The sequence below is a fragment of the Juglans microcarpa x Juglans regia genome, chromosome 7S, assembly GCF_004785595.1.
Source record: "Juglans microcarpa x Juglans regia isolate MS1-56 chromosome 7S, Jm3101_v1.0, whole genome shotgun sequence".
NCBI lineage: Eukaryota > Viridiplantae > Streptophyta > Magnoliopsida > Fagales > Juglandaceae > Juglans > Juglans microcarpa x Juglans regia.
The window spans coordinates 1,923,519-1,947,746 of NC_054607.1; the positions used below are offsets into that span (position 1 = coordinate 1,923,519).

Below are 24,228 nucleotides of genomic sequence, written 5' to 3' on the forward strand. Positions count from 1 at the left end.
ATTTCAAGAATAATTTTAAACAGTGAAATTTATTTTTTAAGGCATCTAAATTCTGTAGTCAAGGGGATATGGAAGCATCATACATTCCAAAACATGATGCCCTGAATATAAACAGAAGGATCCACCAAATTCAAAAAAAAAAAAAAAAAAAAAAAAGGTAAACATGATGGAAACAACTAACAAGATTAAGGGCTTTATTTTCCAGCAAACTGATATGCCAAATGAGCAAAAGCCTCAACAAGCCTCAAACTGCTTTTATATATGGTTTTGTCACAACGAATTAGGACACCAAAGAAAAATTAGAAGGAAATGACTCTTGGATCAATCCCCCCACCTAAAGTACCTTTAACATGTAAAGATTTGTTACAAAAAGGAGAAATATTACTGAAGCCTAAAAAAACCAGCTTTATCCTAAGAATGGGGGGGCAAAGGGGGAAAAAGATTAGACATGGTTCTAGGGGACGATTGGTAATTTCACATAGAGCTTAGAGAGCAGAATGTGTTCTTATGTTGCATTATGCTGCTTTCCTGCTTTCTAGTAATGGAACCTCCATAGCTTGTTATGAAATTGGCAGCAGACAGATTGTGACAGCTGTAGTAGTCTTCAAAGCGATGGTTCCATGTGGTGGTGCTCGAGGTTGCGAAGTACAATTCTGGCAAATATTTTGGCTTCAAGAGGGGCAGTTGCTGCTGCACCTGCAGCACGCAGAACGCGTGCGGCTCCTGCATTTTGCATAAGGCTTGCATGGTGCATGGCATGCCGACCGCCAGGAATGGTAAACTGCAATTAAAATATGACAACTATGTAGTTTCCACCAATTCAAAAGGCATTGAATGTGAACATTTATATAAGCCACACACGTTGAGAGGGAGGGAGAGTCTAAACTTATACAATTACCTGGAGAAGAGCAAAAGCAGCACATGCCTTGAGTATCGATGATGGATTTCGTAGCATGGCAACAAATCTCCCAATTTCAGCCCCACTAAGAAATATGAAAATTGTCCAAAAATAAGAAAAAGAAAGGAAGAAATGTAAAATTGAATAATAAGAACAACTATATGCCAGTTTTTTTTTTTTTTTTTTGGTGGGGGGAGATTCTGCACAGCAGTATCAACAAAATGGTCCATATGCCAGCATCAACGGGTCAAATCTTAAAAAATGATTTAAAAAGAAATACGAAGGACCTACAAACTAAAGAAATTTAGGGTCAATCTCTAAAATAATGTAGTATTTTCAATTATCTTACTCATAGTTCCCTAATAGATACTGAAAAAATAATTACTGCGGCATGGAGAACAATAACTAATCGATTTTATTTTATCTGAAGAAATGAAAAGGATGCATTTCATTAATGAATAAAAATTTCAAGAAAAGGTCAAAAGAAAATGGCTGCAGGTAGGAGAAAATGTTAAGAGCACAATGAATGGGGTCAGAGTTGATTCATAAAAAGTATATGCGTAGCCATGAAGGTAAACCTGCATCTCAGATGCCCTGCTTCTTGAATACGAGCTCCTTCTGTCACTTGTGACAGTGCTGCAGGGGCTGATGATGCAGCAGCAGCAGCAAATGCTTGTGGATTGGAAAATGTGAGGACAAAGGCTTCAATGTGTTTCAAAGCCATCCTTCTAGCCCCATCTAAACTCACACTCTTCGAACTACTTTCTGAGGAAGTCCCTATCAAAGCAAATTCATCCATTCTGCAGAAAGTACAACAGAAGTTGTATACATGCAAATTTCCAAAACAAGTGCAGATAACTCACATGAAGATTATACAACAAAATATTTTAGCAAAGAGTGCCTCAATTTTAGGGGAATTACGATAGGTTTTTAAATTGTTAGGTGCAGGAGAATTGTCTAATTCTAATAACATAAGATTTCATATAATTTGATCAACTATTATATGAAGTAACAGTGTCTCATGGCTCTCCCAGTCTCAAAGAAAATTTCCCGATTAATGCCACAATACTCCAAGAGCCTGGGCTTCTTCTATACATAATATAAAGATTAACAATTAGTTTAGTTTCTGTCCACACCTTTTGTTCTCCAATATCCGTCCAAAAAGCAAATGAAAAGATATAACAATGATACAGAAGGCCAAAAACACAAATGAAGTGGTCCCAAAACATCCATGGTAGTCTTATCTGCATTGGTGGCGTAAATTAGCCTTATATTGGTAATTGCATTTCTGTAGCCAAAGCTTATTTCTAATCAGGACATAGACCATAATACACAAAGGATACTTTATGAATAGAGAAAAAAAAAAAAAAGAAGTAAAATACCCAAAAAGACGAGGACACAACTAAATATAGAAACAAAACATCAGACGAGTGAACCAGACAAAGAAAGGATGAGTAATATGAGACCATGTTATATCTCTACGTCGCAGAGAAAAAGTGATACCTCCCATCAAACATGTAGGCCAATGCTAATGCAGCCATGAAGCGTGCCATTTTTGATACTGATGAAGAACAAAGATGAACTAAGGCAGGAACTCCCCCTTCTTCCACTATATGGAGTGCATTACCAGGATTAAAAGCAAGGTTCCACAGAGCTCCTGCAGCCGTTTCATGGACATCCTGGAAGGAAAATATCAATTAAGCCAAATTTATGCCATACTAGTTCTTAAAGAAGAGGTTAAAAATAAAAATTTTGCAGGGACATGGATTATTAAGAAGAGGAAATGCTTGCCTCAGCTTCAGAGCGTGCCAATGCAATTAGAGGTGTTACACCTCCTTCACGTCCAATGGCAACACTAACAAAGACCAAAGAAGATATGGGGCATTAGTATCAATGTGACATAGAATGAAGAATAAATATCCTCCTAAACTAAAAGGAATTCAGGACTACTCTGCATATGAGTACCAAAATATGACCAACAATATAACATTGGTGAGAGGAGTATAACAGAAGTTTTCATAAGCAGCATCATCTTATTTGTATATAAGAGAAAACAGTGAATCATTTTGGATATCTAGGCACAGTAAATAGCATCCTGCCAATGGAAAATATGAAAATAATTCAAACGGAGAACACCGTAGAAAATAATTCAAAAGTGAAAATAAAAATGACAAGAGTATGTCATTAATAGGGAGGCTTCAGTGGCGGATGTGCGGTTATTTGCTCATGGGGCTCATCAGTGGAACATTCTTTTTATTAGGGATTTCCATGACTGGGAATTATCTATTGTTTCAGATTTTTTTAGCCTATTACATTCTATGGGGACTTATAGGGCGCCGAGAGATAGATTGATGTGGAGGGCTTATGATCACAAGATATGTACAGTGAAGGTGTATTGTAACATCTTGACAACACAAGAGCATACTCCGTTTCCTTGGAAGAATATTTGGAGGACTCGTGTGCCTTCTAAAGTAGCTTTTTTTGTTTGGAATGCTGCTCTTGGGAAGATATTGACCACGGACAATCTGAGGAAGAGAGGATGTGTAGTGATGGATTGGTGTTATATGTGTCACAAGAATGAAGAATCTGTGGACCACCTCTTATTACACTGGGAGGTAACTAGGGTGTTGTGGGATGAGACTTTTCAAAGGGTTGATGTTGCATGGGTTATGCCTAGGAGGGTGGTGGATTTGTTGGGTTGTTGGAGGAAGATGCAAGGCTGTTATCAAGTGGTTGCAGTGTGGAAAATGATACCGTTGTGCATTATGTGGTACATTTGGTCAGAAAGGAATGCGTGATGCTTTGAAGATAAGGAACGCACAATGACCGAGTTGAAGAATTTTTTTCTCCACACTTTAATGTGCTGGTTTTCTGCTATTGTATTGCATGGTGATAATGTGCATGATTTCTTGTCTTTAATTTATCGCTCTTAGAATGTAATTAGGGGTCCTTCTGTATACTTCATGTGTACAAGGGCTATGTTTACTTCACTCATATATATAATATTGATCTCTTACTTATCAAAAAGAAAGCCGAGATCAAGTGATCACTCAACATGCAAGCCTCAATGACTAAAATTACTAAATTAACAAAGCCTATGAACCGCTTATAATTCTTTTTTTTTTATAAGTAAAACCACTTATAATACCACAGAGACTTGTTATTTATTCAGATGCCAGTTACTCCACTAGCCCCACACAGATTACACAGCAATCCCTTATTGAAAAGCTGCCCGTGGGATTGGAACAAATAAACAAAAAGAAGAGAATCATCTTTAACTTTCTCAGCATAAGCCCATACATTAACACTAGTCCATACCAACCTAACCTTTCAATCAGTATTACCGGCTTAAAAATCAGAGCCCAACTCATAAAAATAAAAATAAAAACTCCATGAGCTGTGACTTGATGTGCTTTCCATATACAAGCTATGATATGCACAACCAAGGAAATTCATGCAATGAATCAGAATAACACTTGGTCTGAATGATAAACTACAATGCAGTTTGTGCATACCTAGTTTCCAATCCAGTTACGCTACATAGGGCCATTAAGAGATCACACATGATACAGAATTGGCAATATAGATGCTGTTAACTACGATTCCAATTGCAGGCCAAATTTGGTTTTAAAATATATAAATTTTTCCTAATATAAGGATCTGGCACTGTCTTTCATTAGTATTGTAAACACATTCTTAGACACAATGAAAAACATGCAAAACATTTTTTTGATTACTTGCCACATAAATATATGATATACAATATCCAAGCTGGATTGATATAAGAATTTGAACACCCTATCAAAACTCTACCACCTTTAGTCCAATTAAATAGTGTGATTCATTTCTAGAAAAACCACTGACAGCTGCAGGTTGCATCAAATTTTCTAGCAGAGGTAATGAGATATGAAGAAAATCTTCATAACAGTTAAAGTTCATTCAAGAAAGGCATATCGCTTCTCTTCAAGCCAGAAAGGAAGGAAAGAAAAAAGAGATTCAGACACCGGGCAGGATCAGCTTTTTTAATTTGTTTCAGACATATAAACTTGTGTGTCGGTACATAAATTCCACAGCAAGGCTATTGCAAACAAGACTTTTTACGTTGGTTAAAAATTTTTCCTCTGCAGTTTTGAGGCTCTACCTCCCTGATAGATTGTAGATGGTCAGGCAAAAAGTTATACGTAATTGTGAGATGCATCCACAGATTGTATGGGAATTATATATGTATGAAACAAATGAGAACAATTATAGGAAAAATCTCTGAATTGAAGCACATACCTATTGGCTTCTGAAACAGACAAACCCCAGAGAGCACCAGCAGCCCTCTCCTGAAGACCCGGGGAGGCATTTGAGCATGATTGTGCAAGAGCAACCTAAATTACCAAGGACAAAACTTCAAGGTCAAGTAAGACTTTATACGAGACAACGGCTGGCAACCATTTTGCAAATTTGATGATTTAAATTCAAAAAAATTAACCAAGGCATGAGCAGGCTATAACCATTACAGCATAGCTGCCACACTGTCTAGCAAAGCATTCAATCAAATTGTTCCCAAACATTTTTTTTGATAGGTAAAAAGAAGTTTAATAAATAACGTAATTAGGCATAGCCCAAGTACACAGAATTGTTTCCAAACATTATATAGGTAAAAGAGATCTTCAACATGAAATCAATATTTCTCACATAACTTGAAAGAAGCATACGAATTATCAGGTCCTTATCAAGAAAGCATATTAATTAAAAGGGTGATGGGTTCATATGTGCATGCAGGTGTGCGTGTGTTCTTCAATGTGTATTTGATGCGTGTGAATATAGTAAAGAATAAATTGGTTGTAGAATTAAAAGGATAATGAAATTGAAGCTTTCAATTAAAGTAATAAGAAAATCTTATCGAACAAAAAATATACTTTAGACATAAATTTTAACGATGTATGACAAAGGGCACTAACAAAATATAAAACAAATACTTGCTATAAAATTTCTATATTGGATGGGTTTTCCGGTTTCCCATTATTAAATCTAATGATTTTGTAAGCAGGCCACAAAAGAGTGCCTATTATGCAAATATAATGATGCCTTTGCAAAAGGGAAATGCTTGATACATAAAATGTATTTATCAAATTCAAGATATTTTCTTGATTTCATCAAACTATATAGGGGTCAGTTCTTGAGGTAAAGGGTTCAAGAGAAGAGTTGTAGATGATTGAAGCATTTAATGAAATGAAATTAATCACTAATCCTTTAACAAAATTCAGGAGATAAAATGGTGTTTATAAAGGGACTGAAATCAAAACATTGCATGAAAATAATTTTCCAGCCCATCCGCTAAAGTAAGCATATTGGTGCATGATTATACATACTTAGAGTTTAAGGCTTAGCCCCCTCATTAAAGAAAAAATCTATTCAGCCCTGCACCACACACCGGCTTTTTTTTTTTTTCTTTTTTTTTTTCTCTCAACAAGTGTGTGGTACAGGGCTGCTGAGTAACTCGCTAAAAATAACATTATACTACTTAAATATAGCTTCAATTTGGCTGCTACTTCTTAAACAGGAGAAACAACGTATTCCCATGCAAAGTAACTTTCTATTGAAGTTCAAAAGGAGTACACCCAACAATTCCTAACTTCTTAAATTTCAACTTCAGCAAACAGGAACCTGTAGATCATGGACCTTTTATTATGCTCTATTCTCACAGAAATGCTACTTCTAGTTAAAAGGAAACAATTTCATTAGTCAATTAGAGACAATTTTTTCAGGTGAAGGGCTTCAACTTTTTCCCCCATGCTACTGGCAGCACTAGTTAATTTTTTTTTTGATCAGTAACTGTCAGCACTAGTTAATAAAGAAGCACGTTCTAAATAGGCATAAAAAAACTATCCTCTTCTATAGCATTTCGCATCGAGTACTTCCTCTTGAAGCACTTCTTATTATAGGAAGTTATGCAAAAGACCAAGTATGATTATGACAACTACAACGATTAGGACTTAGCAAGGCAAATACAATACCAAGGCCTCAACGCCGCCAGCTGCTGCAATCGCTTCTCGATTTCTGTCATCAAATGATAAATTCCACAATGCACCAGCTGCTTCTTGCCTATTTGACCGGTAGATAAAGTGATCAGATTAAAGTAATAAGGAAACAATACATAGCAAATAAGTTGATATAATGGTATAAAAAGCAGTCTTTGTCATACAAAACCAATACGGGAATATTATTATCTCATGGATAGACAAATTGGAACTTGTGTACTTACAATGACCAATGTTGTTTAAACAGTCATGAATCCCAACATTCTTTCTGGGGGGAGGGGGCCCTTTTCCTTACCATAAATGTATATATATAATCCTTCTCCTCCTCACAGTCCCAAAGTCAATAAGAGCCCTAAAATCGAACCATAAATTTTCAAAGACACAAATTTGATAGTTGGGGCCCAAGACAAACCATACTCATCTTTAACAATAAGGTTCCATTTGTGTTAGAAATTATTTCCATATTTAGAATATAACATTTAGCAGTTTCAGATTGTACTTTGTTTCCCCTTTTCCTTTGGGGGTGCTCCACCGGAGGAAGGAGGGGGCTGGCATTCAGTGCTCAGAAAAAGGTGCACTCGTCCGAAAGAATGAAAATACTCAGAAGGCTAATTAAAAATGACAACACTACATAAGTTAGAAGCCATGAATTAATGGGAGATTAAATGAGAGATACAGATGCAGAAGAAATTGTAAACTACCTGACACCTTCATGAGGAGAACGTGTGAGCTGAACAAGTGCTTCAAGAGCGCCTGCCTCTTGTCCAATGGCAGCATTGTTACTGTTGCTGTCTCCATGAGCAGCCAAATTAGCCAAGGCACGAGCAGCCTGTTATTTACAAGGAGTATGCTTAACAAAGTTGCACAAAGGCACAAGCAGAGACAAATGGGGATGGGTGGGTGTGGGTTTTCCCCCCGCGGAGGGAGGGGGGGGGGGGGGGTTGGTTGAACACACTGTAGGACAAACATTGTGCCAGGAAATATTGCATAACCATTTGAAATATGAAATCAGAACCACAATGACTGGAAACGTTAAAAATGTTATCATCACACCATTTGAGCAAAGCAAATCATAAGTCAATAACCAAGTCCTAAAAGAAAGTACATATGGATAATAAGGTAGTCACCCCTAAAGAAGATGGATTTCACTTACTCAAGTGGGATAAGATTTGTTCTCCTTTATACTTGGGAGGTTTGGGGATTAGAAAGCTAAAAACTTCAGTAAGGCACTCTTAGGGAAATGGTTGTGGCGGTATCATCAAGAAGGGGATGCTCTTTGGAGGATTGTTGTTGATGCCAAATATGGGAGTATTTGGGGAGGTTGGTGCTCAAATGAAGTTAGAGGGGCATATGGAGTGGGGTTATGGAAATTCATTCGTAATGGATTGGGGAGTTCTCCAAGAATTTCAGATATGAAGTGGGTAGGGGTACCGGATCAGTTTTTGACATGATTTATGGTGTGGAGACATGGTCTTGAAAATTGCTTTCCCTTCCCTCTTTAGAATCACTTTGGATAAAGGCGCTTCTGTGGCTGATTGCATGGACAACACTGCTTGTTTTATTCAGTGGTCAGTAAGTTTTATTAGAGATGCTCGTGATTGGGAGGTGGGGGCCATCACTGATTTCTACAGCTTGCTCTATGCTCTAAACTTATAAGCTGGAGGGGAGGATAGATTAATATGGAATCAGCTTGGTAATAAGAAATTTTTGGTTAGATCTTTGTACAAGGTTTTGGTGTCACAGCCTTCTACGGATTTTTTCCCTCGGAAAAATATTTGGAGATGTAAAGTGCCTCTAAAGGTCTGAGTCTTTGGATGGTTGGCTTCTCATGGGAAAATCCTTACTATTGATAAGCTGAGAAAGCACGGTATTGTAGTAATGGATTGGTTCTTTATGTGCAAAAGGTGTGGAGCATCGGCGGATCATCTTCTTCATCATTGTGATGTGTCAAGGCCTAAGAGTGTGGTGAATCTTTTGGCCTGTTGGAGAGGGATTCAAGGAAATCTTCAAATAGGGGCTGTTTGGAAGATGGTTCCTCTTTACCATATGTGGTATATTTGGTATGAGAGGAATGGTCACTGTTTCGACAATAGAGAATGCTCGGTGGGTGGGATTAGGGCTTTCTTTTTTCATTCTTTGTTGTTTTGGGCTTCTGTTCTTGTAATGGATGGGGTTTAGTCCCAATGACTTTCATGCTGTTTTTCAGCTTTAGTTTGTAATTAGGTGTTTTCTCTTGTATACTTCCCGTGTACTTGGGTTATGCCTAACTTACTTATCAAAAAAAATAAAAAAAGAAAAGAAGAAGATGGATTTCAAAACAGAAGTGGAGAAAGTAAGACAACAGCATATCTTAGATATTGGGAAAAAAACAATCAAAAGAAACCTACATATTGCATCATTTGTAACCGTGCCCAGCATAAATGCATACCATACATTGACATTTTGACATAGAAATGCACATGAACCTTAGACCGAACATTCAAGCACCATAACAATACATGTGGCACATTCTTCATATGTAAGAGGAGACCAGTCACTTCAAGAAATTATGAAGCCTATGGGGCAAGATTCATAAACCAAGATCCACCATAATCATGAATCCTGACCATAAACGAAGGCCTATTTCTTTTCAAAAGACTCCAACCATTCAGAGCAATATCATAGAGAGTTGATAAGTTATCATCTCAAGTAAAGAACAAAAGAAACTCAACGCATCCAACAAAAATGCTATCCTAATCATTCTACAACCAAAATTGAAAATTAAACTAATTTATTACGCCGAAAATAAATGTTCAAAAGCTACCAAATTTCATATGCTAATATTTGATAATAAGACCATAGATGTCTTGAAAGCACGCCACCTTGAATCAATTTACAAGTTACATATACTAGACAAGCTAATGGAAATGTCAATATGCTTGTTTGGGATGCTCAATACCAACAATGAAAAGTACCTGCTCTTGCACTCCCTCAAATTTACAATTACGAGCAAGCATGACCAAAGCATGTACACCGCCTGCCACTGCAACCTCCGTGCTACACTTGTCATCAGCTGCCAAATTTGCTAATGCACCAGCTGCACGTTCCTGAAAACACATAAAAGTGAACAAAGCCACTACCGAATTAAGGTGCAACAGCAACTTCTAACTATAAGCAAGTGAAAATCAAGAATGACATAAAAGACTTGAGCCTAAGAAAAAAGAAAAAGACTTGAGCCTAAGAAAAAAGAAAAAGACTTGAGCCTAAGAAAAAAGAATGCATGACAATACAGAAACATACCAGGACTCCATCTCCACCAGTGGACCATTTGAATATAAGATCAACTAAGGCCTTCACTCCTCCAGCTTCAGCGATGGCACCCTAACCGGGAATCCTCACATACTCAGCATTAGAAATTAAGAGTACATCCCTTACCAAGAGAATAAGTCCCAAAACATCAAACCTTGTGCTCTTCTCCGACAGAAAGATTCCACAATCCTCCAGCAGCTTCTTCAGCAACCAGCCTATTCATGGATCTTGCTAAACCAGCAAGAATATTGATTCCTCCTTCTTCAGCAACAGCTTTTGCAACATTGGTATTCACAGACAAGTTTGCTATAGCCTATGGTAAAAATATTGAGGAAGGAAGGAAAATAATTAAGCAAATCCCACAATTAAACCCATGTGCTCAAACTATACTAAAATTGTGATGATAATCTCCGTATATCATGAATGCATGACACGCATTGTATCCAGGGCATATCATTAGGATCTACCCAATCCATCTATTTAGATCAGAACTAATTTAAACTCATTAAAAAGCAGATGGCTCATAATTGCATCAATAAATTTACCTTTGCAGCCTCTGATTGAAGACCTTCCCGCCATGATTTTGCTAGGTCCAGAAGGAGGCGTATGCCTCCATCTCGCATAACTGCTTCAGCCCGTCCACGATCTACATTGGCACTTTCATCGTCAATGACAACAAACGTTGCAAGTCCTGTAGCTGCCCTTTCTTGAACATCCTCTTGTGAGCTCTGCATTAAACTGAGAAGCAGTGCTGTACCCTGCTTGAGCCAGAAATTATCCAAACCCTGTTGATTGCTCTCGGCAATGCGCAAAAGTGTATGGGAAAGGATCCACTCAACCCATATCATGATTTCATCCAAGTTTTTGTCCTTATTCTTTAAATTCCTCCAATCCAAAAACACATTTTTCCCTTTGTTTGTAGCATCGAGAAATAACAAATCTATTCCTTTGAAAATATCAGTAAAAAGGGCAAGTATCAACTTACCGTTATTTTTATTAATAGGAAAACTAGCAGATTCTTCGAGAACAGGACAATTCAAGGCACACAAAACCCTCAAGCTCCCCGATGAGGATAACAATCTTGAAACAGCATTTGGACCAATGTCAGTTCTTGAAACATCTAACCCAGCCAAGTTAGGCAACTTATGCCAGAGATCAGAAACCACACCCCACTTCATATTTGAGGTTCCAGAAACTGACAGGAAACGAACTGATACTACATTTCCCAAAGCCATCTCATCTACATTGAGACAGTCTATGAACCCAACATCAGTCAAATTTTGACAATGCTTTGCCAAGGCATTAATGGCATCACCATGAACATCCCTAATTCCTGAGAGTCGAAGTTTTTTCAACTTAGGACAACAAAACGCTATTGCTTTTACAGCATCGCTACTGATCCTTTCACAGAAATCTGGCCCAAGCTGGAGGCTTTCAAGTGCCGCATGTCGAGCCACAATCACAGAAAGAGTAGCATCAGTTATTTTCCTGCAATAGTCACCACTTATTTCACGTAGATTCCTAGCTTGAAGATGAATTACCGCATCAGCAGACTCTGCACCACGAAACCTAAGCTTCTGAAGATTTATGCATCTGGGAGAAAGTGAAGACGCCATGGCAGCATCACATTTGTGTGCACGAAGATCCAAAGAGTTCCACAAACAAGGGGAAATTCCTAGAAACATCCATGTCCTACAGGTTGATGATAAGCTTGCCCGGTCACGATAATTCAGACATGAAAACAGCTGAATCACTGTGTCATCAGGCAGGCTAGTCCAATCTACATCCTCTTCTCGCTTCAAACCCAAAACTTCGTCCTCTGTTTCAGTATAAGTTGGCGAAACAACCTTCCCCTTCCTCGCCAGCTTCCGCCGCACCCTACGACTCATGTCTCAATCAATTCACAAAGACGCAGATGCCAATGCTGCTCAACCTCAAATGCCGAAATCATACAATCATGGACACAGACCAAGAAGTATATACCATTAACCTCAGCTACCCAAGTCCTAAAATCACTTAAGGAATACAAACCCAGAAAGCAATACTCTTTCACCTCAAATATCCTGAAACTCAAACAATTCACAAAATTGTAAACATAATTTAGAAAACTAAGGGTTCATAGTATACTAGAATGCAAGGCCATATCCAATACCCCGGAAAAATATGGAATCATAAATCATTACAGCAGCCAAAATCAACGATTACTTTTCCTACCTGAGAGCTGAGGTTGCGTGGGTTTGTGGGTAACTCTTAAAATATTCAAGCTTGTCGAAGAAATTAAATGCCTCTTACGGAATTACATGGAAGAAGCTCCAATGGAGCTTCAATGAATGAAAGAGGGATAGAAAGAGAGAGAGGGAGGGAGAGAAAGAAGACAGAGTTGAGGAAGGCTCGGAGAGAATTCAGATGGGTATCAAGACAGATGGAGAACAAAGCCAAACCCTCAAAGCAGGTGTCTACGCCTCTCCCCTATGGTTCTTTCTTGGTTGTTGTCCTCGTCGTCGCTGTTGTTGTGCACCGAGAAAGAGGATTGTATCGGTGGGGATATGGGAAGAATAGAATTGAGAAGACAATTACAGCATTGAGGTGTGAAACTACAGCTCATCTAAGGACTATCAATTCATTCTAACCTCCGATGTACAAAATTGACGGTATTTGAAGATTGTACATATGGTCTTTTAGCAATTTTGAGCCTCCAAACTCCTTTTCTACTTTTTTTCTTTTTTCTTTTTTCTACCTAAGTCGGCAGTAATATGTGTGTATATATATATATATATGACGTTCTCTAAAAAGCATATGTATATATATATATGATGTAAATATAAAATAAGAGAGGGGATCATGGGATGGCTTACTGTGTATTGATTCATTGAAGCTGAGCATTAAAAAGCTCAAACTTAATTGGTTTGACAACTTAATTGGTATGAGAGTTCAAATATTGTACTCAAGTGAGAGTTCAAGTTGGTTTGGAATCTGATTTGATTATATGAACCAATTTATTGTAACTTTTAAGCTACAAAAATAAAAAATAAAAAATATTCTTACCTTTAATAATATTCATTTTGATGAACTTTATTCAAATTAGTCTCCAACAAAAGTAAAATGATCCATTCTTCATTATGTAGTAGAAGCAAGCCCTTACATTTCTATTTTATTTTAATGTAGGATGTAAATTTTCTTTCCCCTTACCACTCCCCACAGCAATTATCACTATCTATAGAAAAGACTAAGAACTTGTTTTCTTCAATCTTGTAACACCATTTATATGCTTAAATTGTATTTTGCATAACATTAACATGTGAATTATTGAATATGAGAATACCAAATGAATTATATCAAATTGACACATATCTTTAATCTTTTAAGTCCACGTACTAGTCTTCAAGTCTTGGTTATTGTAATTTGAAAAAATAATAATACTATTTGGCCATTTGAAATTTACCACACAGATTTCTCTCTTGATGTTGCACCACCATGTGGTGCCATGTAGTTTATTAAACAAAACTAAAAAAAAAAAAAAAAAACACAAACACAGACGTGGTAGAGGAAATCTATGATTTCAATCTTGTTTTTGGACTGCTTTGAATATATATATTTTTATTTTTTTAATAAATCACGTAGCATTATCCTGTCAAGAGAGTCATCTAAGCGATAAGATTCAGATAGCCAAATAACAACATCCTTGCAAAAAAAAAAAAAAAAAAAAAAAAAGAAGTGACAGACTTGTAGAAAAAGCCATTCAAGAACAATAATATATGGGTAGTGGCCCTAGTGGGTGTAGCATTTCGTTGGCTAACTCCCCCTTAGCGAAGACAGATTATGAACTACATAAGATGTATTTGGTAATTGGGAGTCACCAACACTTGGTAACAAAAAAAAAAAAAAAATGCTATGTTTAATTCTATTTTAATGGAGGGTAAGCCAGGCCCAGTACCACAAAAACAACCAGTAGTTGGAGTCCCAGCCTAATATGGGCCCAATCTGATATGAACCCTAAAATAGCCAGCTCAGGCCTGGCTTAGAGAATAATATATATTTTTTTTTCTGAATTAAGTAAAGATTAAAAACTAAATTTCGTGAGATGAGATGAGTAGATTTTAGATAAATTAAATAAAATATTATTAAAATATTATTTTTTAATAATAACATTATTATTATTTTGAGATTTGAAAAAATTGAATTGTTTATTATATTTTATATAAAAATTTAAAAAAATTATAATGATGAGATGAGATGAGATCATGAGATGAGTTGAGATTATTTCTCAACCTAAATAGGACTAATTCATCGAACCAATTTTGTCTAGTACAGATGATACTAAAATAATTCCAAATCGAGTATTTTAGTGTTAACAGAAATATATAAATTACATATACAATGCAATTCAAAATCTGAATCATATAAATGAATTTTTTAAAAAAACCCATAAAATATTAAACTGAAAAGTATCATTTCAAAACTTAAATATAAAGGGATAAAGATTTATAGAAATAAATTTATAAATTGATTCGAATTTATCTGGTTTATAAAAAAAATAATTTTATAATACAAATATTATTATACTATAAATTTGGTTAAATTATTTTTTAAAGTGACAAGGTAATCTTCAGTTTACGAAAACACCCATTCTGGATACTATAAATACTATATCTCCCAACCAATTGAGAGTAAATGTGTAATCGGTCTAGTTCGATCATATTTTAGATAAAATTTAGAATCGAATCAGTATATATTGCTTTACATTTTTAAGACCTGATTCTGTACCGGTATCCCCTACTGGTACTTCCAATTTTACGGATTCCGGTCTAGTTTTTCAATTTTAATATACTTTATATTATATTATATAATATATATAATAATATATTATAGTATATAATATTATAGTGATAATATATTATATTATAGACTATAATGATATATTATATTATATTATAATATATAGTGATATAGTATTAATATAATTATTAATATGCATTATATAATATTAGTATAACTATTAATACAATAAACTATAGTGATATAAGATTTTAAATTTTAATATTATATTAATTAGTAATTTATCATATAATATAAAATTATTTTATATGTAATTATATATTATATATAAAAATTATATATAATATAAAAAATTATAATATATATAAATAGGTCGGATTTTAGAAAAAGAAAAATTAAAATCAGATCAATTTTGATCATTTTAAGAAAAATAAAATTGACAGAGGACCAAACTCCATACAGACCAAACCCACCGGTCAAGTCCGGTTTACCGGTTCACCATTTGAGAGAGAGAGAGTTTTCTTCTTTCTCGTCCGCCTGACCCTGAGGATCTGCGCAGCGGAAGCCATGGGAAGCGGAAAGTAGCAGAACGTTAGAAACCCACCATAGGACCGGCTTCCTCTGTTCAAGAGTCAAATCTCTCCGTCCAAAGATGAGGAACTGACCCTTTCTTGATATTGGAAAAAAATACATGAGAACAAACAAATTGATTGGCTCTCTTTCCCGATTCTTTTCTGCTTTTTTATGCTCTGTTATGGGTATTTGTTGGATGTGTTACACCCTCATTTTATTCCTTTCCCGTTAGCAATAAAAGGGAAGAGTGAAATGAAAAAATAAATAAAAAGGAACCTAACACCATCGTAGTTAGATCCATTTTGTTACAAATTACAAGTAATGCTTGACCGACAGACAGTAGTTCATACGGAAAACAAAAACAAGGGCAGTTACATTTGAGAGGGGCATCTGGAAAAATTTTCAGCTTTTAAACCCATAACTTGGAGAGCAGAATGTGTTGATCTTATGTTGCGTTACAGTGCTGTATATGAATGAAACAACCATAACTTGATATGAATTTGGTAGCAGACAGACTTTTGACAGCTGCAATAGTCTTTTAAATTGATAGTTTCATGTGGTGGTGCTTGGGGTTGCGAAGTACAATTCTAGCAAATATTTTGGCATCAAGATTAGGAGCAGGCTAGCAGCAACTGCTGCAGCGACAGCCTGCATGCGTTCTGCATAAGCCTTGCATGGTGCATGGCATACAGACCACCAGGAATGGTAAGCCGAAATTAAAATACGACAAATATGGAGTTTCTGTTAAGAATATACCAACAAATGATTAGAATCTACTATGATTTAGGACAACAAAATGCTGTTTCTTTTTATAGCATCACTACTGATTCTTTCGCAGATCTCTGGCCGAAGCTGGAGGCTTTCAACTTTCAAGTGCCTCATCATGACGAGCCGCGATCAAAGAAAGAGTCGCATCTGTTATTTTCCTGCAATAGTCGCCACTTATTTCACACAGATTCCTAGCTTGAAGATGAAGTACTGTATTAGCAGACTTTGCAGAACCTAAGCTTCTGAAGATTCACACACCTGCGAGAGAGTGAAGATGCCGTGGTGGCATCTAATCTGTGTACTGCACGAAGATCCAAAGACATCCACTGACAAGGGGAAGTTCCTAGAGCCCCCCATGGCCTGCAGGTTGATGATTAGCTTGCTCGGTCACGATAATTCAGACACGAAAACAGCTTAATCACCGTGTCATCACGCAGACTAGTCCACTCCACATCTCTTAGGGCCAGCTACATCCCCGGGAACCAGAGGCAAATTATGGCTTCTATCTTGCTTTCTGAACCAATTACGAGAAATCACATGTTTTAAATTAGAGAAATACTCGATTGGATCTTACAAAAGAAAAAACAGCATTCTTCTTCTCCGTTCCGTTTCTTTATTTGTTATTGGGGTACAGTGAATGAGAGAGACAGTACTCCCTAAACCCTAAACTCCTAATGGCTGGTTTGGATACACAGATCATATACAACCCATCTCATGTGTAGTTTGTTTTATTTGTGTATCCAAACACCCAAATCTAAGTTTTTAACTCATCTGTATATCTCTACAATGTACATTGATTTCAAACAAACCCTAAAACCCTAGAACTTGAACCCTAAGCCTGGAAGCCTAAATCCTAAAACCCTAAAACTCTAAACCCTAAAGCCAAAAGCCAAAAGCCAAAACCCTAAAACCTAAACCCAACAACCCTAAATCCTAAAATCTAAACCCTAAACCCTAAATCCAAAACCCAAAACTCAAAACCTTAAAGCCTAAAACCCAAAATGCAAAACCCTAAGCCCAAAAACCAAACCACAAACCGCAAACCATAAAATCCTAAACCCAAACCCTAAAACCTAAAACCCTAAAACCTAAATCCCAAATCCTAAAACCTAAACCCAAAAACCCTAAATCTTAAAACCCAAAACTCTAAAATCCTAAACCCAATACCCCTAAATCCTAAATCCTAAACACTCTATAAACCCTAAACCCTAAATCATGAGGACATCCTATCCGAGTTAACCCGAGTTGAGGTCATATCCCGGATTAATCCAAGCTAGAACTTGGCCTGGGTTTGAAAACTGATTTCGGGCTCGAGTATACCCAGGTGCCCAAACTGGAACTCAGGTGACCACCAGACCATACATATGGTCATTTTGTAATTTCAAGCATCCAAACTCCTTTTTTGCTTCAAGCAACCAAAATTGTTAAGGAAAAATATTTTAGTCATTACAAAATTAAATTTACAAATTGATGTAACTTAATGTGATACATTAAATTGTAAATCTATAGATCTAACGTATCATATGAAATATATCAGTTTATAAATTTAATTTTGTAAGATCGTTTTATGACTATAGTAGCTCTAAAAAATAATCACTAGCAATAATTTAAACATTGGTAAGTACATTCATTTATGGCTGACAATTTAAGAAGCTAGTGTAAAAAGGAAAATGCTAGGATGACTACTCAATGTGTCTACCAAATGTGCACATTAGTACAAATGAGTTTTTTTATTTTTATTTAATTATTTTTTAAACATCCTTAATCAATAAGAAAAAAATAAAAATAAATATAAATTCACTAATAGTTATTTCTTTAATCATTAAAAACAAAAAATATATAAAAATAAAAATATATAAATAAATATATTTGATGAACATATTTAATAGTCATACCGTGATTTTTCTATTAAGACTCCAAAAATTATAATCGGGTGGAAAATAAGGCAGGGACCGATTTCTTGAATCAGAGTGAACACATAAAGACAATAGATTCGTACGTGGATTTTTCACGTGCGTATATAACATCAGAAGATAGTAATACCACATGGGACATTCCGGCCAGAAAGAGAATCCAGGCCAGGCGTGAATTTTGTTCGAGAAGCAGTCCACGTACTCCCGACACCACAATACTCTCTCTCCAATAAAATCCATTTGGTGGGTCCCACTTTACTAACAAAATCGGATTTACTAAAACATCCTTTCTGAACATCATAAATAACATGTCTCCCAACAAATGGAAAAAGGTTGAGAGAGAAAGAGGTTCTTCTTTCTTGTCGGTCTGAGACTCTGATCTCGCAGCTCAAGCCATGGGAGGTAAGGAGAGTAGCAGAAACTCTTCTTCTAATTCTTATTCGTCTTCGTCTTGGCTGTCTCATTTCTGGTCCTCGGCGCGTAGAACCAAGCCCCTGGTTTATCCGTCGGAAACCTCCATCCGTGCAAGCTCTATCGATGGCCTCGTCCGACGCCTCGGCTTGTTCGAGCTCATACTCATCGGCGTCGGCGCTTCCATTGGTGCCGGAATCTTCGTCGTCACCGGAACCGTCGCTCGAGACACCGGACCCGGTCTGTCTGATTTTCACCCCATAAAAATCTTTCTGTTTTCGCTAATCGATCGGTTGATTCAATCATTCACAGCATACATATGTAAATGACATACTGTAACAATTGGGCGAGTATACTCTAGATCTTTTTTGGTGGTATTCTCATATTTTACTAATTTAGCTTATAAATCATAACTACCATATTCAAAACTTTTCTACCTAGGAAGATACTGAGGTGAAAATCTATAAACTTCTAATTCGAAATTACGAGTAGAAACTCAATACTTTTACGGGGGAATTACTCTATAAAAAATCCAGAGCATTTCTGACTCTAGAAGTTGACTTGTTTTATTTTTACCCTATAGTTTGAATAAAATTTGGTAGAAGTTGACACTATGGAGTAGGTTTGCAATTTGGTTTGAATGTTGACACTACTTGAAAGCGTGCTATGAGTTATCTTGATTTTATTTCATGCTTTCCATGCTTCAAATAGGATTTGCTAGAAATTGAGTCTATGGACTTAAATAGGTTTCCAAAGTGCAACTTAGTGTTATCTTCTATACTAAATCTATACAAGGAGAATCGAAAAGAATGCAAGAGACTAAGGTAGTTGTGAACACGGCATCAATACTTGGATTGTAGTTATCTGCTCTTGTCAGGAGATCAATGACTGAGAGCTCTCAAAGTGAAACCTTGATTTAAAATGTGGGACGCCATCTTAAAAGAAAAAACTTAAGCCTATGACTTTGGGTCCAATAACGTTATTTTAACTACCACTTTGGTTGTTATTCTTGATGATATATTTCACTCAAACTCCAAGAATTATGCATCAGAACATCATTTCTATTTGCTAGTAAAACCTGCAAAACTTGTTCCAATATACTTGCTTGCAATTGTGCTTTTTGGTGCGTGATTGGTCCTGTCAGTGATCTTATACCTTATTTGTCTCTGCAATGCAGGAGTCACAATAAGTTTTGTCCTTGCTGGAGCATCATGTGTGTTAAATGCGCTCTGTTATGCCGAGCTAGCTTCTCGTTTCCCCGCTCTTGTTGGGGGAGCATACTTGTATACATACACAGCCTTCAATGAACTTACTGCTTTTCTCGTATTTGCTCAATTAATGCTCGATTATCATATAGGGGCAGCTAGCATAGCACGAAGTCTAGCAAGCTATGTAGTTACTATTCTAGAGCTCTTTCCCTTTTTCAAAGGCATTCCAAGCTGGATTGGCAGTGGTGAAGAGATTCTTGGAGGAACTCTGTCTATCAATGTATTAGCTCCAATTCTCCTTACGCTCTTGACTATAGTGCTTTGTCGGGGTGTTGGAGAATCCTCTGCTTTAAACTCATTCATGACTGTGCTAAAGGTTCTTTTCCCATCCTACCATTATCTGAAATCAAGCATATATTTGTAATCAAATCACGAATACTTATTTTACCCAAACTTTACTCCAGGTCGTCATTGTTATTATTGTCATATCTGTCGGTGCATTTGAGATTGATGTTTCAAATTGGTCACCTTTTGCTCCAAATGGTGTTGAAGCAATACTGACTGGAGCTACTGTAGTTTTCTTTGCTTATGTTGGATTTGATGCAGTTGCTAATTCTGCTGAAGAAGCCAAGAGACCTCAGGTATGTCACATTGCGATTGATTTGATGCCTCCGAGAATGTAATATCGTAGTAATTTGATTTTTTCTTTTGTCGTCGGTGGAAATATTAGAACATCTTATTGTCCAACATTTTTCTCATTTTCTCTGACTGTGGTCTTTCAGCGGGATTTGCCAATAGGCATCATGGCAAGCCTTCTTATATGTATTACGTTGTACATTGGTGTCTGTTTAGTGATCACTGGAATGGTACCTTACAAGTTCCTTGGGGAAGATGCTCCTTTGGCAGAAGCTTTTGCATCCAAGGGCTTGAAATATGTTTCTGTTTTGATTAGTATTGGTGCCGTTGCTGGACTTACAACAACCCTTCTAGTTGGGCTTTATGTTCAGGTGAATCACTTTAGGACTTATGACATAATTGACATTCCCTCATCATGTAGCATGTACCAATTTAAATGACCGGATGTTTGTCATGAACAGTCTCGGTTATACCTTGGGCTTGGAAGGGATGGTTTACTGCCTTCAATATTTGCTAAAGTACACCCAAAGCTCCACACACCTATTCATTCTCAGGTCTGGGTTGGTATTGTTGCTGGCGTTTTGGCAGGGCTATTTAATGTGCATGTGCTCTCACACATACTTTCAGTGGGCACATTGGTAAGTACTTTTAGATTTTTTATTTCCTTTATTTTATACAACATGTTAAGGCTGTTTTCTTTATCCATGCCTGTTTTTGTTTGAATCTAGGATTTTATCTTCCCAAGTTAGCATGCAGTGCAGGCAATTACCAATCACATCATCAGTCATCACAATTCCTTCAATTCATGCATAAGACGGATCTCTCAAAAATAATTAAATAATGGCATGTTGTATTTTTCTATGAAACAAAATGTGATTATTTCAAGAATTAGACGCCTGTATATATCCTTCCATTAGAAAATTTGATTTATACACCTCATATTATAGCTTGGGCTTGTTTCAGACAGGCTATTCTGTTGTCTCGGCATGTGTGGTAGCGCTTCGCTGGAAAGATAAGACAGAGAGTCAAGTGTCATCTTCATCCTGGCGGGAAGGTCTCTTATGCCTAATTACGGTCGCCTTCTGTGGTTTTGGTGCTGGACTACTCTACCGAGTCAATGCTTCATTTATCTTTCTGATTCTAGCTGTCATTGTGGGAATTATTGCTACTCTTGCTCTTTATTTCCGCCAAGTGAGTACAATGTTTAATTTAAATAGGATGTTCCATTTTGCTAAATGGATGCTACCTGCACTATCTTTTTTATAGATGTTCTTAATGGTAAAATGTAAGCCTGTTACACAGTGACAGGATGTTTTTAGAGATTTGATTCTACAACATTGAAAAAATGCCGATTAAAATGACATAACCCTTCTTGAATGTCATTTGAGAATAAATATAAAATCAATATTTTCCCCTGCTTCGGTCAATCATATACATACAAGGTTTACACCCATGTCAACAAACACTTTGTTCATAGTGACATTAAAGATTGGCCTTACTTGAAGTTCAAATGAAAAGAGAAGTATTGCTCATTGGCTTTAACTTTTTTCTTCGAGAAACATGACGAGGACATTGTTAAAATGAAGATGGAAGCAACATGAGAAGTCCATAATTTACAAAATTGTGTCTCAAAGCTCTCCTTGTGTCCTATTATTATCTTCTTCCTCTTCTTTTGGTGTGAGAAATACATGTTAGAATGAAGATCTCAGGGATTATGGTGACATAGATGCAGGAATGGCGTCACCACCATGAGTGCACTTTTAAGTAATTAGTACTTGTTGACCTGCGCATTGCACACTAGTGATTAAAATAGAATAGTTAAGAGGTGAGGAAGCCAAAAGAGTTAATGAAAAGTCAATAATAACAATAAGATGAATAATCTTTTTTCTTTATAAACTTAAGTGGTGGGAAAGTTAAAAGAGAGAAGTAATGGGAAATTAATCATCACTATGAAAAGTATTTTTTTGCCCTCTCTACTGAATTAGTAGTCATAAATGATAGCAAACCTTTCATCTTCAAAGTTCTTTTTTTTAATCTTAAGGGGATGTTTGACGAATGAAATGATATGAGAGTTTTGTGAATGGTAGTAAGATGGTTTATGAATAGTAGTGAGATAGTTTGAGTCAAGTATTTAATAGGTTTTGGGAAATGAAAGAGAGAAAGTTGAATAAAAATATCTTATAAAGTTAAATAATGATAATTTTTTAATATTATTTTTGTTTTGGGATTTGAAAAAGTTGAATTGTTTTTTGTTTGAAATTTTGGAAAAGCTGTAATGATTAATTTGAAAGTGTTTATGTTTGAATGATGTTTGTGAAGAAAATGAGATGGAATGAGATGAGATGGGATGAGATGGAAATTGTTTCCAAACATCCCTTTAATGTCAATAAAATGAGTGGATTTATTGTAGTAATAAAGACGATGCAATAAAAGGTTTTTAGCATGTGAAGGGTTGGAATAGGTTAATAAAATAAAATGAAATGATGAGGTGTCTTAATAAAATACATAGAGGCTTCAGAAATTATATAGGGAGTAGATTCCGTATCTTGGAAGAAGTGGGGTGGAGGGATCCGATAGCTTTCCAGTGGGTGATGCTGTCACTAAAAGAATCTCAAGCTTATCTTCCATCTTGGCTTATCATTGTTCATTTTCTGTCTAACCTCTTTCAATTCATTCTTTCTCTCAGGTCTATGCAGATCCCCCGGGGTTTTCTTGTCCTTGGGTTCCCATTTTGCCGGTTGTTTGCATCTTCTTCAACTTGTTCCTATTTGCTCAGGTACACTTAGAAATACACCCTTTAGCACTGCAAGGGAAGATATTGATGAACTGAATATCAAAGGACTTTTTGTGTCTAAGGTGATATGTCTTAACTTTTTCTTTTTGTTTTGGCCAGTTACATTATGAAGCATGGGTGAGATTTGTCATCCTTAGCATTATTACGGTTGGAGTTTATGCATTTTATGGGCAGTATCATGCTGATCCGAGTTCAGAAGAGACTGTTATTTATCATAGGGCACCTCGAGAAGATGCATGATGATCAGTTTTAACCTGATGTTGCATTAGTTGTTGTATATCAACCTAAATTGTATCATTACAGCACAAATGTCATTCTTCTATGTAGTCATCATTTGCAGTGAAAAAATGTTCCTGGATTTTTATATTCAGAACTTCCTGTAAATTATCCAGCTCAAGCTGCAGCAAATCCCCATCAGATCAAGGGTTAAATTTTCCATATCCAGTTTAAGTTCTCCATTTGTCTGGTTTTCCGTGGCATTGATACTTCCTTACTTTATTCATATCTAGGATTCAAGAAATAGCATATTTTGCTTGCTAGCAGTGAAATAAATCTAAAAGATTGATTTGCAAATAAATTCTATAAAACCACTCTGTAAATGTCTTTTAAGAGGGACCTCCAGCAATTATTTTGTATTTATCCTTTGTTGTGGGGTATGCGGATGGGATGGTTTCTCCTGTGTTTCTTCTTTGTTCTGGAATGAACAAGGGCATCCGGGCGTTTGACTGCTCCAACTTCCAAGACTTGACCACCCATGCTAAGTATCTCTTTGGACCCGATTTTTAGCTTTGGAAAGCAATTGGAGTCCTTCCATAGTGCTAAGTGTTAACCAAACAACGCGTCTAGACGGGGCTTCGGAGCCTGATGCTGCCGGCTGACGATGACAACAAGTTGGGTAGTGTTGTCAACAATCTCCAACACAGCCACTGAGCCA

General features: G+C 36.4%; 2 protein-coding genes across 3 annotated transcripts; one reads left to right on the plus strand and one right to left on the minus strand.

The window, feature by feature from the left end:
* Nucleotides 1-222: 222 nt before the first annotated feature.
* On the minus strand, nucleotides 223-12,959 carry LOC121241606 (protein ARABIDILLO 1-like). The gene is made up of 13 exons (XM_041139442.1): nucleotides 12,430-12,959; nucleotides 10,761-12,278; nucleotides 10,370-10,528; nucleotides 10,207-10,287; nucleotides 9,882-10,013; nucleotides 7,629-7,756; nucleotides 6,904-6,991; nucleotides 5,177-5,271; nucleotides 2,690-2,753; nucleotides 2,402-2,577; nucleotides 1,477-1,698; nucleotides 899-983; nucleotides 223-781 (listed from the first exon to the last, which is right to left on the minus strand). Exons 2-13 carry the CDS (start codon nucleotides 12,102-12,104, stop codon nucleotides 605-607), a joined length of 2,751 nt encoding a protein of 916 aa, XP_040995376.1. The 5' UTR covers nucleotides 12,105-12,278; nucleotides 12,430-12,959; the 3' UTR covers nucleotides 223-604.
* A 5,598-nt stretch (nucleotides 12,960-18,557) lies between these two features.
* On the plus strand, nucleotides 18,558-23,738 carry LOC121241614 (cationic amino acid transporter 9, chloroplastic). 2 transcript variants are annotated; one of them, XR_005935746.1, is made up of 8 exons: nucleotides 18,558-18,896; nucleotides 19,834-20,240; nucleotides 20,329-20,505; nucleotides 20,647-20,871; nucleotides 20,962-21,138; nucleotides 21,464-21,691; nucleotides 22,176-22,248; nucleotides 23,187-23,210. XR_005935746.1 is itself a non-coding variant. In XM_041139453.1 (8 exons), the coding sequence occupies exons 1-8, from the start codon at nucleotides 18,641-18,643 to the stop codon at nucleotides 23,532-23,534; spliced, it is 1,701 nt and encodes a 566-aa protein (XP_040995387.1). In that variant the 5' UTR covers nucleotides 18,558-18,640; the 3' UTR covers nucleotides 23,535-23,738. The 2 variants fall into 2 exon arrangements, 1 of the variants encoding a protein (XP_040995387.1); XM_041139453.1 differs by lacking the exon at nucleotides 22,176-22,248 and adding an exon at nucleotides 23,394-23,738 and having other exon boundaries at nucleotides 23,187-23,276.
* Nucleotides 23,739-24,228: the final 490 nt, after the last annotated feature.

Coding starts and splice junctions, on each gene's coding strand:
- LOC121241606 (XM_041139442.1), bottom strand. CDS start 12,104: ATGAGTCGTAGGGTGCGGCGGAAGCTGGCGAGGAAGGGGAAGGTTGTT. Junction 984..1,476: donor GCAGGGCATCTGAGATGCAG/GTTTACCTTCAT, acceptor CATATTTCTTAG/TGGGGCTGAAATTGGGAGAT. Junction 782..898: donor CTGCTTTTGCTCTTCTCCAG/GTAATTGTATAA, acceptor TTTTAATTGCAG/TTTACCATTCCTGGCGGTCG.
- LOC121241614 (XM_041139453.1), top strand. CDS start 18,641: ATGGGAGGTAAGGAGAGTAGCAGAAACTCTTCTTCTAATTCTTATTCG. Junction 20,506..20,646: donor AAGAAGCCAAGAGACCTCAG/GTATGTCACATT, acceptor GTGGTCTTTCAG/CGGGATTTGCCAATAGGCAT. Junction 23,277..23,393: donor ACTTGTTCCTATTTGCTCAG/GTACACTTAGAA, acceptor TGTTTTGGCCAG/TTACATTATGAAGCATGGGT.